The sequence below is a fragment of the Pseudophryne corroboree genome, chromosome 3 (assembly GCF_028390025.1).
Source record: "Pseudophryne corroboree isolate aPseCor3 chromosome 3, aPseCor3.hap2, whole genome shotgun sequence".
Taxonomy (NCBI): domain Eukaryota; kingdom Metazoa; phylum Chordata; class Amphibia; order Anura; family Myobatrachidae; genus Pseudophryne; species Pseudophryne corroboree.
The window spans coordinates 317086454-317103091 of record NC_086446.1 but is presented as its reverse complement, the minus strand read 5'-3'; the positions used below and the strand labels follow the sequence as shown (position 1 = coordinate 317103091).

Genomic DNA, 16638 nt, shown 5'->3' with positions numbered 1-16638 from the left:
TCCCGGCGATAAAAAAAAAAAAAATCTGTTACACATTAATGACATTAACCTCTAAAAATGGGTTTTTATGTTTAGGGAGAAAAAGCAGGCAGTGTTTTGTTCCCCCATCAGATGAATGAATGAAGTGTGTGAAAAGCGTGGGTTCCCCCTGATAAGAAACTGGTAATTTCTAAAAAGTTACTGATGGCGTACCTTTTCCCGCCAGAGGATAAGTTACGCTGGGAGATATCCCCTAGGGTGGATAAGGCGCTCACACGGTTGTCAAAATAGGTGGCACTGCCGTTTTTAGGAACGGCCACTTTGAAGGTACCTGTTGATAAAAAGCAGGAGGCTATCCTGAAGTCTGTATTTACACACTCAGGTACTAGACTGAAACCTGCAGAGCGTGCTGCTGCAGCGTGGTCGGTGACCCTGTCAAACATACTAGTTTGCTAACATGAGAACATATTAAAGACGTCGTCTTATATATGAGGGATGCACAGAGGGATATTTTGCCGGCTGGCATCCAAAATGAATGTAATGTCCATTCTGTCAGGAGGGTATTAGAGACCTGTCACTGGACAGGTGATGCTGACCTTAAAAGGCGCATAGAGATTCTGCCTTATAAGGGTGAGGAATTATTTGGGGATGGTCTCTGGGACCTCGTATCCGCAGCAACAGCTGGGAAGAAATATTTTTACCTCAGTTTTCCTCACAGACTAAGAAAGCACTGTATTATCAGGTACAGTCCTTTCGGCTTCAGAAAAGCAAGCGGGTCAAAGGCGCTTCCTTTCTGTACAAAGACAAGGGAAGAGGGAAAAAGCTGCACCAGTCAGCCTGTTCCCAGAATTATAATTCTTCTCTCGCTTTCTCTGAGTCCACAGCATGACTCGGGGGCTCCAAAGGTGTAGCCAGGTACGGTGGGGGGCCGTCTCAAAAATTTCAGCGATCAGTGGGCTCGCTCACAGGTGGATCCCTGTTTCATTCAAGTAGTATTTCAGGGGTACAAGCTGGAATTCGAGATGTCTTCCCCCAGCCGTTTCCTCAAATATGCCTTGCCGACAACTCCCTCAGGCAGGGAGACTGTGCTAGAGGCAATTAATAAGATGTATTCCCAGCAGGTAATACTTAAGGTGCCCCTACTTCAACAAGGACGGGGTTACTATTCCACACGGTTTGGGGTACCGAAACCGCATGGTTCGGTGTGACCCTTCTTTATATTTAAAATCCTTGAACACATGCAATTCAAGTTCAAGATGGAATCGCTCAGGGCGGTTATTGCAAGCCTGGACGAGGGGGATTACATGGTATCCCGGGACATCAAGGATGCTTACCTGCATGTCCCTATTTACTATCCTCGTCAGGAGTACCTCAGATTTGTGGTACAGGATTACCATTACCAAGTCCAGACTCTGCCGTTTGGACTGTACATGGCACCGAGGGTGTTACCAAGGTAATGGCCGGAATGAGGATACTCCTTCGAAAAAGGGGAGTTTTAATTATCCCGTACTTGGACAATCTCCTTATAAGGGCGAGGTCCAAGGAGCAGTTGCTAGTCGGGGTAGCACTATTTTGGAAAGTGCTACAACAGCACGGTTGGATTCTAAACAGTCCAGAGTCACAGCTGGTTCCTACGACACGTCTACTGTTCCTGGGGATGGTTCTGGACACAGACCAGAAATAAGTGTTTCTCCCGGAGGAGAAAGCCAAGGAGCTGTCATCTCTAGTCAGAGACCTCCTGAAGCCAAAACAGTTATCGGTGCATCATTGCACGCGAGTCCTTGGAAAAATGATAGCTTCCTACGAAGCAATCCCATTCGGCAGGTTCCATGCAAGAACTTTTCAGGGGGACCTGTTAGACAAGTGGTCCGGGTCGCATCTTCAGATGCATTAGGCTGATAACCCTGTCTCCAAGGACCAGGGTATCTCTACTGTAGTGGCTGCAGAGTGCCCATCTTCAAGAGGGCCGCAGGTTCGACATACAGGACTAGGTCCTAGTGACCATGGATGCCAGCCTTTGAGGCTGGGGGGCAGTCACACAGGGAAGAAACTTCCAGGGACTTTGGTCAAGTCAGGTGACTTCCCTACATAAATATTCTGGAACAGAGCGCCATTTACAATGCCCTGAGTCAGGCAAGGCCTCTGCTTCAAAACCAGCCGGTCCTGATCCAATCAGGCAACATCACGGCAGTCGCCCATGTAAACCAACTGGGCGGCACAAGAAGCAGGATGGCGATGGCAGAAGCCACAAGGATTCTCCGATGGGCGGAAAATCATGTGTTAGCACTGTCAGCAGTGTTCATTCCCGGAGTGGACAACTGGGAAGCAGATCTTCTCAGCAGACACGACTTCCACCCGAGAGTGTGGGGACTTCATCCAGAAGTCTTCCAAAGGATTGTACACCATTGGGAAAGGTCACAGGTGGACATGAAGGCGTCCCGCCTCAACAAAAAGCTATAAAAGATATTGCGCCAGGTCAAGGGACCTTCAGGCGATAGCTGTGGACGCTCTGGTAACACCGTAGGTGTACCAGTCGTTTTATGTGTTCCCCCCTCTGCCTCTCATACCAAAGGTACTGAGAATAATAAGAAGGCGAGGAGTAAGAACGATACTCGTGGTTCCGGATTGGCCAAGAAGAGCCTGGTACCCAGAACTTCAAGAAAATATATCAGAGGACCCATGGCCTCTGCCGCTCAGACAGGACCTGCTGCAGCAGGGGCCCTGTCTGTTCCAAGACTTACCGCGGCTACGTTTTGATGGCATGGCGGTTGAACGCCGGATCCTAAAGGAAAAGGGCATTCCGGAGGAAGTCATTCCTACGCTGATTCAAGCCAGGAAAGATGTAACTGCAAAACATTATCACCGCATATGGCATATGTTGCTTGGTGTGAGGCCAAAAAAGGCCCCAACAGAGGAATTTCAACTAGGTCGATTTCTGCATTTCCTACAAGCAGGAGTGTCTATGGGCCTAAAATTAGGCTCCATTAAGATACAGATCTCGGCTCTGTCGATTTTCTTCCAGAAAGCATTAGCTTCAGTACCTGAAGTTCAGACATTGTAAAAGGAGTGCTGCATATTCAGCCCCCGGTTGTGCCTCCAATGGCATCTTGGGATCTCAACGTGGTGTTGAGTTTCTTAAAATCACATTGGTTTGAACCACTAAAAACCGTGGATCTAAAATATCTCACGTTGAAAGTGGTCATGTTATTGGCCTTGGTTTCGGCCAGGCGTGTATCAGAATTGGCGGCTTTGTCATATAAAAGTCCTTATCTGATTTTCCATATGGATAGGGCAGAATTGAGGACTCGTCCCCAGTTTCTCCCTAAGGTGGTATCAGCTTTTCACTAGTGATGAGCGGGTTCGGTTTTACTCGGTTTTACTCGGTTCTCAAAACAGAACCTTATGGGCTATCCAAAACACGTGACATCCGTGAGCCAATAAGATGCCGTTTTGAGAACCGAGTAAAACCGAGTAAAACCGAACCCGCTCATCACTACTTTTCACTTGAACCAACCTATTGTGGTGCCTGCGGCTACTAGGGACTTGGAGGATTCCAAGTTACTGGACGTAGTCAGGGCCTTGAAAAATTATGTTTCCAGGACGGCTAGAGTCAGGAAAATTGACTCGCTATTTATCCTGTATGCACCCAACAGGCTGGGTGCTCTTGCTTCTAAGCAGACTATCGCTCGCTGGATCTGTGACACGATTCAGCAGGCGCATTCTGCGGCTGGACTGCCGCATCTCAGTGAAAGCCCATTCCACAGGGAAGGTGGGCTCATCTTGGGCGGCTGCCCGAGGGGTCTCGGCTTTACAACTTTGCCGAGCTGTTACTTGGTCAGGGGCAAACACGTTTGCAAAATTCTACAAAATTGATACCCTGGCTGAGGAGGACCTGGAGTTCTCTCATTCGCTGCTGCAGAGTCACCCGCACTCTCCCGCCCGTTTGGGAGCTTTGGTATAATCCCCATGGTCCTTACGGAGTTCCCAGCATCCACTAGGACGTCAGAGAAAATAAGATTTTACTCACCGGTAAATCTATTTCTCGTAGTCCGTAGTGGATGCTGGGCGCCCATCCCAAGTGCGGATTGTCTGCAGTACTTGTATATAGTTATTGCCTAACTAAAGGGTTATTGTTGAGCCATCTGTTGAGAGGCTCAGTTATATTCATACTGTTAACTGGGTATAGTATCACGAGTTATACGGTGTGATTAGTGTGGCTGGTATGAGTCTTACCCGGGATTCAAAATCCTTCCTTATTATGTCAGCTCGTCCGGGCACAGTGTCCTAACTGAGGCTTGGAGGAGGGTCATAGTGGGAGGAGCCAGTGCACACCAGGTAGTCATAAATCTTTCTAGAGTGCCCAGCCTCCTTCGGAGCCCGCTATTCCGCATTGTCCTTACGGAGTTCCCAACATCCACTACGGACTACGAGAAATAGATTTACCGGTGAGTAAAATCTTATTATTTTAACAATTAAATGTGTCGAGATATAAATCATGATTTGTTGCATGTAATTCCTATTTCTGTTTCTGGGTGTGAATCACACATATGGATTTAGTTCACATTACTATAAGAAAACAATGAAAATAATTTCTATAAAACATCCAAATATATCAGAAATTCTATTTTAGAATTCACTTATATTTCATTGGAGCTTGAATCTCTTTGTATAATTCATCCTTGAACTAAATTTATGTCTAGGGTGTAATAATTATTTACTGAGGTATATTTAACTAAGCTATTTGAGAATTGCATTTATATGTTGTTGCAGTTCAGCTTATTCGAATACATATAGTATATTTTAATGCTCTGTTATATTTTGTAATTCTGCACAATTCATATTCCTTTGGTTAGAATGAATATCTCTGGCTGTAATTACCATCTCTCTGAATGTAAATCACAATTTTGTGTGCATAATTCATAAAGAGCTACGGGTAAATCAGATTTCTTTGGAAATTTCACAGAATTGCCTAAAAGTAACCTTTAAGCTTGTGATCTACAATTCATCTGGCTAACAATTAAGCACATTTTTTATCTACATTTTCTGTCAATAAAAGTAATCATATTTGGTTTAGTGCTCATACCACATCGCTGCACTTACTCGCACCGCAAAAACATTGCAGCAGATAGGACTGACCGCATAGAGTATGTTGGCTCTCTTGTGTGCTTATGGTTCTCTTCTACAGGTAGAGCCATGTATTATTCACACCATTTCTCATTTATATTAGTAACACCTATTTGTCTAGTATAGTTGGGTAAAGAATAGGAAAATGGTACCCATACAATCAGCACATTATGGATTATGGAGCTTTTAGTTTTGTAACCCTACAATGATATCATGGTGAATGAGAGTAGATCTAGAAGGACATAATTCACTGTGTGGGCTACATGTTTATCAACAACCAGTCAGTTTCAGAAGCAACTCATAGCACACCCTGAAATGACACTTTGTAGTCTAGTCACAGCGAATGAATTTCTTGGCCAGTTTTACCGCTATGTTACATCATCTGTATACATACATTGTTTTCACAATAAAATCACATGTAAAGAATTCTAAACTATGTACTCTTCTACATAAATGTCAGTAATCATTGTCATATGGAGATAGCTCTAGATCCTTATACCAATCACAAGCTCTCAATATTGTTTACTAACATACTGGAGCAGAGGTTCTCAAACGTGGTCCTCAAGGCACCCCAACGGTCCAGGTGTTAGGTATAATCATGGCTCAGCACAGATGTTTAAATCGAATTGACTGAGGTGCTTATTAAATCACCAGTGGCCAAGCATATATAAACTTAAAACCTGGAGCATTGGGGTGCCTTGAGGACCACGTTTGAGAACCTCTGTACTAAAGGAAGTAGCAGGTACAGTAAAGTGGTTTAGGGGTTTTTGTTTTGTCTAAACACCTACTTTCCAGATATTATACAGCTTAGTTTCTTTTGCCAGGTAGATGATGCTTTTGTATATGAGTATAGTGGTAAATGGTTAACCTGTAGTCTTCATTTTTTAACACTGGCAACAGCTATTATCTTTTTCTATTTCTATCCAGGAATCGTTTTAATGAATGAACACGCCATCTAATTGAACTGGAGATTCCTACTGTATGTCCACAACCCCCATGGTTCAGGAATTAACATTAATTTAACCTTCCTGGTGAATCAGTTAGTTTTTGGGCATAAAAGCTGAGTATTAACTTCAACTGATTGGCCACTTATGGAAGCCATCATGGACTATCCATTACGTTTGGAATTGTCCTGGCTGTTAGACTAGCAGAAGGCATAGACCAGAGATAAAAGGTCCCACATTGTAGGTCCCACATTGGCTCATTTGTAGGCTTTTTGTGTTGAGGGAGGGACAGGAATCAAATGTTGAAAATTATTTTTGAGCTGGAGTCGCGGTTGAAAATGGCTACTATGATGACATATATACAATGCTAACATTATTGTTTTGATGCCATTTGTGTGTGTGTCAGCATTCAGATTAGTAATTTTTTTTATTTACTTTCTCTTACTTTTGACCTTCCCATCTTTCTCCTTTTCACTAGTTTATTTTTAACTCTCACCATTTTTTTTCAGCGTCTTGGGCTGATTCCTGGTGGTCGGATGCCAGGGCCAAGCATGCCGGTTGGTTCACCCATGCTCCCAGGATACGGTGCAGGTTCTCCCATGCGATCTGGTATGAACCCTATGTTTATGGAGCCTTTTAGAAAAAGACTTCTGAATGCACAAGGACACCCTCCTGCACCCAACCAGAGGAGGGGGTGAGTTATTGGGCATAATGTACCCTTGACCTGTGTTATGAGTTTAACTGATAAAGTGTAAAGTTACAGTATAGTCAGTTTTCCTTTTTCTTATTCTAGAGTGAAGAGAAGGAAAATGGCCGACAAGGTTCTACCACAGAGGGTAGGTCGCGGTCTACTATTTTGCTGTATCTCTGACAGTTTAAGCAACTACCTCTGTTCCTCTTATCCCCATATCTACTTTTTAGAATTGGAAAACTAGGCAAAATTAAATGTTTGTTTTGATAACAAAGTGCAAACACTTAAAGGATGACAACAACCAAAACTGAAAATTTAGTTGTGCATGTGGCTCCATAAGATATGTTACAGTATAGAATCCGACTAACCTGGAGCTCAAGTAATCTGAGGGATTCACCACGGCCTCCAGTGGCCCTCCAGTGGCCCAGCAGTGCAGACCCCAGATTAGTAATGTTAATTACAATACGATAATTTACAAAGCTCCAGCCAGACCCTATCTTCCGGTAGGCAAGATTATCTATTTCCCTGGAGCACAAGAGCTATTTGCTAACAAGACTCAAAGGATATATATATTTACGTGAAGTGGTTGATAGATAGACAGTTACAAGGTTGACAGTCAATAGGTCAATACCATAGGGTTGACAGTCAAAAGATCAACAGGGTCAAATGGTCGACCTTTTGACTATCTACTCTTTGATCCTGTCAACCTTTTGACTGTCAACCTTCATAATGTCTATTTTCTGTATCACACTCATATTTACAGTCTAGTTTAGAGTTTCCCATTATATTCCAGGTTTTAAGGCTATTAATGGTTAAATCAAATTGACTGAGGTACTAATTTGGTCACCTGTGCTCATGCATAGATATCCTTCAAACTTGAACTGTAATGGCAGAGTTTGTACCTCTGAGCATTGTTAGTAATTACCCTTTAATGACACAACAAAATGATAGTAATTTTTTATTCATAAGATGCTACAAAACTGCAGCTGTGAACAGTCCGTAACAAATCATTCAATATAAATATAATGCATAGAAACAGAACAAGGACAAACAAGGTGATGGGGAAGGTGCAGACAGGTGGCAGAGTGTAGAGAGGGCCCTGCTTTTGTGAGCTTACAATACAAAGGATGCATGTTATTACCCTTGCGGTTTTCTCTTTTATGTCTTTAGATCCGCGAGCTGGTCCCAGAGTCACAGGCATACATGGACCTCTTGGCTTTTGAACGGAAACTAGATCAGACAATTGCCAGGAAGAGGATGGAAATTCAGGATGCCATCAAGAAACCACTAACTGTATGATGGGTGATAATATTTGTTGCGTATTAAAAACAGAGAGAATTAGGCTGGCCACACATGTACCAGTGTTTTTCCTTTCCATATTAACGCTTAGATTTTTTTGTACAATCACATTAATACATTTTTGGCAGGCATTTTTGGCAGTTCAACCATTTTTATTCCCCAAAACACAGAGCAATCACTTCATACATACTGTATAACAATGTTGATTCTGGAAATCTGAATTTTATTTTTTATTCTTGCACTATGTGTTGGACAGTTGGTTGTAATTATAATGTGTGCACTGAAAAATTTCCACAGGGAATGATTTGATTAACAATTGATTTACCCATCTGCATTTGATTGTATTAGACCAATTTCAAAGTGTCCATTTTTTTTTTTAATTAGATATAAAAAAAAGTTGAATTGTATGATCCGATTGACACATGTATGACCTCCTTTAAACATTGGATGACATGTCAAGACTTATATCGAGCCTTAAGAATGACATGGCAGAGAAGTGTCTCAGAGCTGCTCTGTCATCATAATGTAGTGTATATGATGTTAATAGGAAACCGCAATTAGTTTACTTTTAAGTAAAATAATAATACTGTATATATTTTTTATGAACATTATTTTGGCATACAGGCTTGCCAATAAATAGTAATCATGTTCTTGCAGCTGGACTAGCATTTGGTTATGAAGGTTTCCTGTGCCATGCCCCTATGTTTGTGACTAATGGGATCCCAGCAGTCAATATACCGACGCCAAGATCCCGATGCCACTCGTGATGTCGGAGTCACATTACCGACAGCTAGCATCCCAATTGTCCTCACAGTGGCTGGCGTCCTGCGGAGGGGGGGGGGGGGGGGGATTAGGTTTAGGCAGGAGAAGGGGGGTTAGGGTTGGGGAGCAGGGATGGGAAGGTTAGGGTTAGGGACCCGGGAGGGAGAGTTAGGTTTAGGCACTTAGAAGGGGAGCTTAGGGTTAGGCACCAAGCGGGGAAGGTTAGGTTTCGGCAGTGGGGAAGGGAGGGTTAGGGTTAGGCACCCACAAGGGAGGGTTAGGGTAGGGAAAAGGTGAGGTTTAGGGGGCTTAATGCGGGGCTGTCGGGATTCTGATGGATGGGAGGCCACTGACGGTATACTGACAGCCGGCACCCCGTCCATCGGCAAATCATACTGATTCCGTTTGTGCCATGCCCCTATGTCGCCTCAAAGTTCTACTACACAGAAATAACATGGGGGCTTGAGGCTAGTAAGGGGGGTTGTATATGAATGTGTTTTTGTTGTATTTGTGAGTATCTTTCTTATTATATCTCCTCTACTTATTGCATATCTTGACTCCCTAACCAACCAGAGTCAATTAAAAGAATCTAATGTGGGACCCATTAGACTGTAATATTATACTGAAAGTGGCTGGATCCTGTATATTGTGCTCATATGGGTTGACCTGATAGGAGAATAAAAGTGTTTTTTCTTGCTTTGACACAACACTCCTAAACACAGAGCAGCAGTTATATTATGATATCAATATGAATGTTTTATTACTTCTTATCAATTAGCTGCTGTACTGTACAGTTTTAAATAATTTTATGTACTTGTCTGTAATCATATGACTAAAAATGCTATCTCTGAAGAATTCCTTTTTAAACCCTCTTGCTTGATGCCAGTACAATGTGGTTTCATTATAACATGACCTCCGGTAGCACTGTACTATTACTGGTTATGAAAAAGAACCCAATAAGACAATGGCTAACGCTGTTACAGCATCTTTAAAATGCTTTTAAGTTAAGAACATGATAAATATATGTAATGAAAAATAACTGCAGATCTCACCATGTCTGAGATGATTTTTTTTTAACAATACATTTACTTCACAGCAAAAGCGCAAGCTCAGGATATATATTTCCAATACGTTCACTCCGGGGAAACCTGATGGAGCTGAAAGTGAAAGAGTCAGCTCCTGGGAGCTACGGGTTGAAGGAAAATTGCTAGAAGATGTGAGTAAAAGTCATCATACTCCCATTCAGATGTTGATTGGAATTGGTGGACTTTTAGGACATTGATGCCTTTAGAGAAATCTAGGTGTAATATAGGCTGCACATGGAGTGTTGGGAGTGCGTGTGGCAATATGGAGTTGATGGGGTGTGGAGGTAGTTCCACTGGAATGTTAGTTGGTTGTGTGTGACTGGAGTTTCAGTCCAGATAATACTAATATTGTGTTGTGACAAGTGCGTGTCTTGACATTGTATTTTACAGCCCAACAAGCAGAAAAGGAAGTTCTCCTCATTCTTTAAAAGCCTAGTTATTGAGCTGGATAAGGACCTGTATGGGCCAGACAACCACTTGGTGGAGGTGAGTAAAATAAGTCACTGAAAGGAGCCACAACAACATTGCTTAATAACAGACTATTCTACAATCATTAACGAGCACTTGCCATCAACAACCACGTGGAGGCATTCGTTTTGTGGGCTGACCCAATTTTTATAAGAATGTAGCCGAGGAGAGGAACCAGTGACATCATCGAGTAATGAGGCATAATATGATGTCACCAGTTCTTGATAGACTTTACTGAATATTGTTTCTTCCCATACTATGGTTCCATCCACTGTTTGTAGGTGATAAGTGCACTTTATTATATCTTTTTTTTGTTTTTGCAGTGGCACAGGATGGCCACCACTCAGGAGACTGATGGGTTCCAGGTGAAACGCCCAGGAGATATGAATGTAAAGTGCACCCTGCTTCTAATGCTGGATCATCAGGTAAGTGCACACAGAGAGAGAGAGGTTTCCCAAGTCTGGGTTTATTTGGTATTGTCTTGTGGTTGCTAGAGAAAATACGAATAAATTAGTGTGGACCAAACCGCCTGTATTTGGGAAAAAGACAGGCATTCCACAACCTACAGTATTTCCTGATGTGTGAGCACTGCAGTAAGTATGTAAGTACGTATGTTATATACAGTAGTTCTCTAGAGATGTTTTACACTAGCATTGTAGGTGGGCTGAAACCAGATTATTTATGATATTTACGTCAGTGTGGAGTGTGGATATGTACCTCTGTTCCACTTTTGCAGCCTCCCCAATATAAATTGGACACCCGCCTTGCTCGACTCTTAGGTGTTCACACTCAGACCCGTGCTAACATCATGCAAGCTCTGTGGCTCTACATCAAAAACAACAAGTTGCAGGACAGCCACGAAAAGGAGTACATCAACTGCAACCGCTACTTCAGGCAGGTAGGAGGAATCTCACATGTTAAGAAATGTATTTCTTTCTGTAACTGTACCATTGCTGAGGGGGACAACCTTCAGACTTTACAGACCTGTAAGTCCCAGTCCATTGTTACACCTCACTCATATTTAGCTGCGCTTCACCTTCACAAGACCACCACTTTCCCTAATAATTCTCACAGTCCTCCATCAATTGTTTCTGGTCTTTGTTTACCATCTGGTTTTCCTGCCATTATCTTTCTCCTTTTTTCCACAGATCTTTAACTGTATGCGAATGAGATTCTCAGAAATTCCCATGAAGTTGGCAAGTCTGTTACAGCACCCAGACCCCATTATAATTAACCACACAATTAGGTATGTGCTGATCATCACATATTCCACTGAGTCAAAGGGTGGATATGTTCTATTGTAATATAAAAGCACCATTGTCTTCAATTGATTTGACGGAACACTAAAATTTTTATTTTTTTAGTTGTGTTGTGTGCAGGAAAGTATATTTGAAAATATATGTATGTATATCTTTGGTAAATACATTTCTGTCTAGACAGTGACACACACAGCAGACAGCCTTGGGTGATCCTTCAGGGCCATTGTGCTTTCCTTTTCTTTCATTGCCCTCCCACATTCTTGCCTCTTAATAATCATCTAGAATGTAAAAAACTTCCTACAGCTGTGGAGAGAAATATGTTGGGTATTATTGGGAATTGTTAGCACTCACGTATATGTGGTAGTCTACGAATTTGCTGTTAATCCCATCGTACTTCCCTCTGTAGTTGCCTTCATTTTTTCCATAATGAAAAGTATGACATAGGACGCCAGACTTCAAACCTGGGGGAGCAGCCAGGGTTTGTGTAATGAATGTGCAAAATGCTCAAAAGTTCAATCAGGTTCCCCTTTCAGTGAATATACCCCTTCTTATCAGGATCTATTACTTACCTGAATGATTGTGTTCTTAAGCATTGAAACTGGGTTCTACTCCTTTTTTTTTTACAGCCTATACCAGAGATTGTCAGACATGGTTTTCAAGGCACTTCAGGTTTTAAGTTTTTCTGTACTTGGCCACAGGTGACTTAGCACCTCGGTCAATTTGATTCAGTCATCTGTGCTGAGCCATGGATATACCTAAAACCTGTACCATTGGGATGACTTGCGGACCATATTTGAGAACCTCTGGCCTAGACTGTTGGTGACTAATAAGTAAAAGTAGGTATCCTAGCTGAGAGACAAGGAACCCCTACTGCCCAGTGAAAAGTAAGCCCATGTCTAGCAACAGATGGGTGTCCTAAAATGAATAGCACCTTTAACAAAATAGATCTGTAATATACCAGGTAAAATGTAATATATAGTATCTAAAGCTTTTGTTTTTCTTTACAAAGAAAATGCAGATTTGTGTATGAGTTTAGCTGTTCTACCTGTTCTTCATACAGGAGTTTCTGATTTTCACAGTTGTAAATATAAAAGTGTTAAAAATTTGGTAAATCTATAGAGATGTAAATTTGAGACATCTTAATGTAAGTAAATATTAATCCATGGTTCTTGGCGTTACCCGAGGAGCACCTTGAGCAGATACGGTAAAAAGTGACAGGAGGTGCAATCCAAATGTTGATCCGATTGTCTGTTTGGGCGTTATCGTTCACGCAACGCAAGCCATGCATCGGTAATGACGTCATTATGTCAACCCCCTTTTCATCCCCTTAGGGGAGGTTTATTAAAATTCTAATTACGTAGTGTTCCTATTTCCCACCTGAAGAATACCTATGTTACATTTCAGCTTCCTAACATATCGGGAATTGAGAGATTTAGTGATGAGTGAGTGAGGGCTTTCTCATTTATTTATATATATATATATATATATATATATATATGTGCACAAATAAGGATGCACTCACCAGACTTCTCCAGGGTGAATGAATATATTCTTCCTAGGTATGGGGAACAGATGGTTTACTATAGAAGATATATTGACGATCTCTTTATGATATGGAGTGGCACCACTGAGTCATTTTATGCCATGGTGGATGCACTCAATGATCTGAACACCCCGATTAGATTTACTGCAAACATTAATAATTCTACAATTGATTTTTTGGATGTGACGGTTTTGAGTCGACCACCTGCTTTAGAATACACCTTATACCGAAAGCCAACTGACCGAAACATGCTATTGTGGGCCACAAGTCATCATCCAGACAAGCTCAAATCGAACTTACCTGTTTCGCAGTTACTTAGAGTCCTTAGGAACAACTCTGATGCAGGTCGAACAGAGATACAGTTACAGGATTGTGTTGACCGGTTTGTGAGTCGTGGATACAAAAGAAGTAATGTGCTGAAATGCCTTGCTAAGGCACGTGCAATCCACGCCAAAGGTGGTAATTCATCTAAACAACCAAGAGAGTCTAACCGTCTGATCTTTAAGACCAGTTGCAGCACCAACCTAAAGTCTATACAGAAAACTGTCACGGACAATTGGCCAATTGTTTGCTCTGACCCCAGGTTTAAGTCCATTGGTCCAAAGCCTCCCTAATTCAGTATACAACGTGGCCAGAATTTGAAGGATATTCTTCTCAGACCAACCATGAGTGCCGTTAGCTCAAGCGGTGGACAATGGCTTGGTAAAAGACCAGGGTGCTACAAATGTTTGCAGTGCACCACATGCCGGTCCATGGTTACTGGACAGTTTTTCAATCATCCACTGTATGGGACCAAAATCAAGCTGAGACATCATCTGGTCTGTACTATGGACCATGTTGTATACTACCTGACGTGTCCCTGTGGCAAGATGTATGTTGGTAAGACGATACGTACCTTTCGTAAAAGGATGAACCAGCATCGGTCCTCGATTCATTTGGCTTACTCGACCGGTAAGACTGACAAACCGGTGGCAGCACATTTCTTGCAATTCAAGCACCAACTTTCCACCATGCGGTCCATGATAATTGACTGGGTGCCTCCTCTTGCCAGGGGAGGGGACAGGAACAAGTTGTTACTAAAACGCGAGGCATATTGGATCCATTTCTTGGGGACAATGTCACCGAAAGGACTCAATGAACAGAACCCATTGCACATGTTTTTGTGATTTGGCATCGTCTGAGGCTGATGCCAGTCTGATATTTGCTAATTTTTCATGATATTTTTATGTTTCATTATTTTTTGTGACAGTGCAGGGGTGTTCAGCTCTTTGAGTGATCTATCAGTCATGTCCTCTGATCCTTTTGTGTTTTTTGTTTTTTTGATTGAGTTTATATGTACTCCACTAGGTTTATGTGCATCTCGTGATGCGATTTTTCCTTGTGGTTTTTTATAGGTTTTGGGGATCTATGTTTAGCACTATGTTTAGTCATTTTTAAATGTATATACTTGCAATACCCTGATGACTATTCTGATGGGTGCCTGTGTGCTATTGGTGCAGCCCGCCTGTTAATCATACTATCGATTGTGACATTCCTGTTTAGTTTGGTAGTAAGGGGATAGGGTTGGTTCTTGCTGACCCTTACGTATGTTTGCTATATATTGGGGGAGTTCAACAGCCGTGTACATTTGTGCACAATGTTTTTTCAATCTGAGGTTAACGTAATTTGTGTTAGCAACTGGGTATTTGTTGCCTGGCTACAAGCGACCGGAAGTGATGCGGTATAGAAATCCCTGTGGCAGCTCAAATACCACAGGTTGCTAGGTAATCGATTGATTTATCCTGATTATGTATCTGGCCTATATGAGGATCTGTAGTGGATACTTTCGTTGTTCACTCCGATGTGGTTTACATAAGCTAATGTGGTCTGCTTTACTCACGGCGCCGATACTTGGCAACGCCGGACGGGAAGTGATGCGCGGCTCACAGGAAGTGCCGTGCGTGTCACTGTACCGGCGTGCATTCCACACACGATGTTAGACTCCTTGTGTGGCCACAATGAGTTGTTTTAAAATCAATTTATGTGTGTGTCTGGTTTGTGCTGTGTATATGTATTTGGCCTTATCCTGTGACAGCTGGCTGATATTAGCTTAATGATGGCCTGTTTGTTCATGCTGCTAATTGGATGATTGGGGGGTGTGGCTGCACCAAGGGTATATATGGTTTCACTATTCAGAGCAGTGCTAGGGAGATGGCAACCTGGTAATCTGGTCTTGACAAAGGCTCTGCTGTGAGCCGAAACGTTGACCTTCTGTTTGTGAATATGTGCTGTCTGGATTAAAATCTATCAATTTCACCCTGGAGAAGTCTGGTGAGTGCATCCTTATTTGTGCACATGTATCGTGGAACTTTGTTCTGATAGGACCTGTTCCTGGATTTTGCACCCCAGCAACTGTGATTATTAACGACATGTGAGTGCGGCTCTTCTACAATGGATATATATATATATATATATATATATAATATTTAACACTTTGTAGGACATTCTAGACATAGATGCCACTTTTACTAATCAGAGCTTTGCACAATGGGCCTGATTCAGATGTGGACGCAAAGCAGCTATTGTACGCATATCAGTCGATGTTTCTTACTGCGCATGTTTCCAGGAAGCAAATTTCTATAGTGGTCGCAACAAGGAATTAGTCACAAAGTGTCATGATGTTCAAACTGCGTTTTCTGGGCGTGCATAAATTAGCAGAAGTGATCTTACTTGCTACTAGAGAGCTCTCTGCGTCCTGGGAGAGCAGCTCAGCCTGTGCGTCTACAGAGACACTCAGACTCTGCGACATGTTCCCATTTGCAACTATGGTACCAATGTATCAGTAATTATACTCTTTTGGATGGAAATTATGCAACAGCATATTAGCATTGAACATACTGTACTTCCCAACTGTCCCGATTTTTGGGCATTGTCCCTCCAGCCCATCCGCAAGCCACAGTGACTTGTCACTTGCTGAATAGATGCTGCACATTCACAGGAGAGAGGAAAGTGGACATGGCCAGCAGCTGGGCATGCACCCAGTGACGAAACCAGGAGGTGTAGCTCGCGAATTACAGCATTCCCACAAAGCCACGCCCCCAATATGTGTGCACGCAGCAGTCCCAATTTAACCATCCAGAAAATTGGGAGGTGTAATATAATCACAATTGCGTATGCAAAAGATAGCAACAGCAGAAGCAAGAACAACCGCATCTGAATTAGGTCCCATGTCAGAATATTATTCACATACATCTGAAGCCACTAAAGGACAATATAGAATAAAATAGTTAATTGATGTATTTGTATTCATTTTCATTTCTGAACTTAACAGCAGTATTGGTACAAGAATAGGAAGCACGTGTATTTTTTTTTAAAGAAGTGAAACTTCGCACAACAGACTGGTTTAACTGAAAACTTATGTTCCATTTGGTATACAAAGTAGTTTATTTTAGTGTCCAAAACTGGCTGGTACAGCTAAGGTACCAACAGGTTGTAAGAATATATG

General features: G+C 42.2%; 1 protein-coding gene across 2 annotated transcripts in view; it reads left to right on the top strand.

The window, feature by feature from the left end:
• Nucleotides 1-16638, top strand: part of SMARCD2 (SWI/SNF related, matrix associated, actin dependent regulator of chromatin, subfamily d, member 2) — a 124279-nt gene that overhangs the window by 48067 nt on the left and 59574 nt on the right. For both annotated transcript variants that reach the window (XM_063959468.1, XM_063959469.1), the window contains exons 2-9: nt 6557-6741; nt 6841-6883; nt 7909-8031; nt 9896-10015; nt 10275-10370; nt 10676-10777; nt 11089-11250; nt 11501-11598. In XM_063959468.1, coding sequence (XP_063815538.1) covers nt 6557-6741; nt 6841-6883; nt 7909-8031; nt 9896-10015; nt 10275-10370; nt 10676-10777; nt 11089-11250; nt 11501-11598 — 929 coding nt within the window. The remainder of the gene's footprint in view (nt 1-6556; nt 6742-6840; nt 6884-7908; nt 8032-9895; nt 10016-10274; nt 10371-10675; nt 10778-11088; nt 11251-11500; nt 11599-16638) is intronic.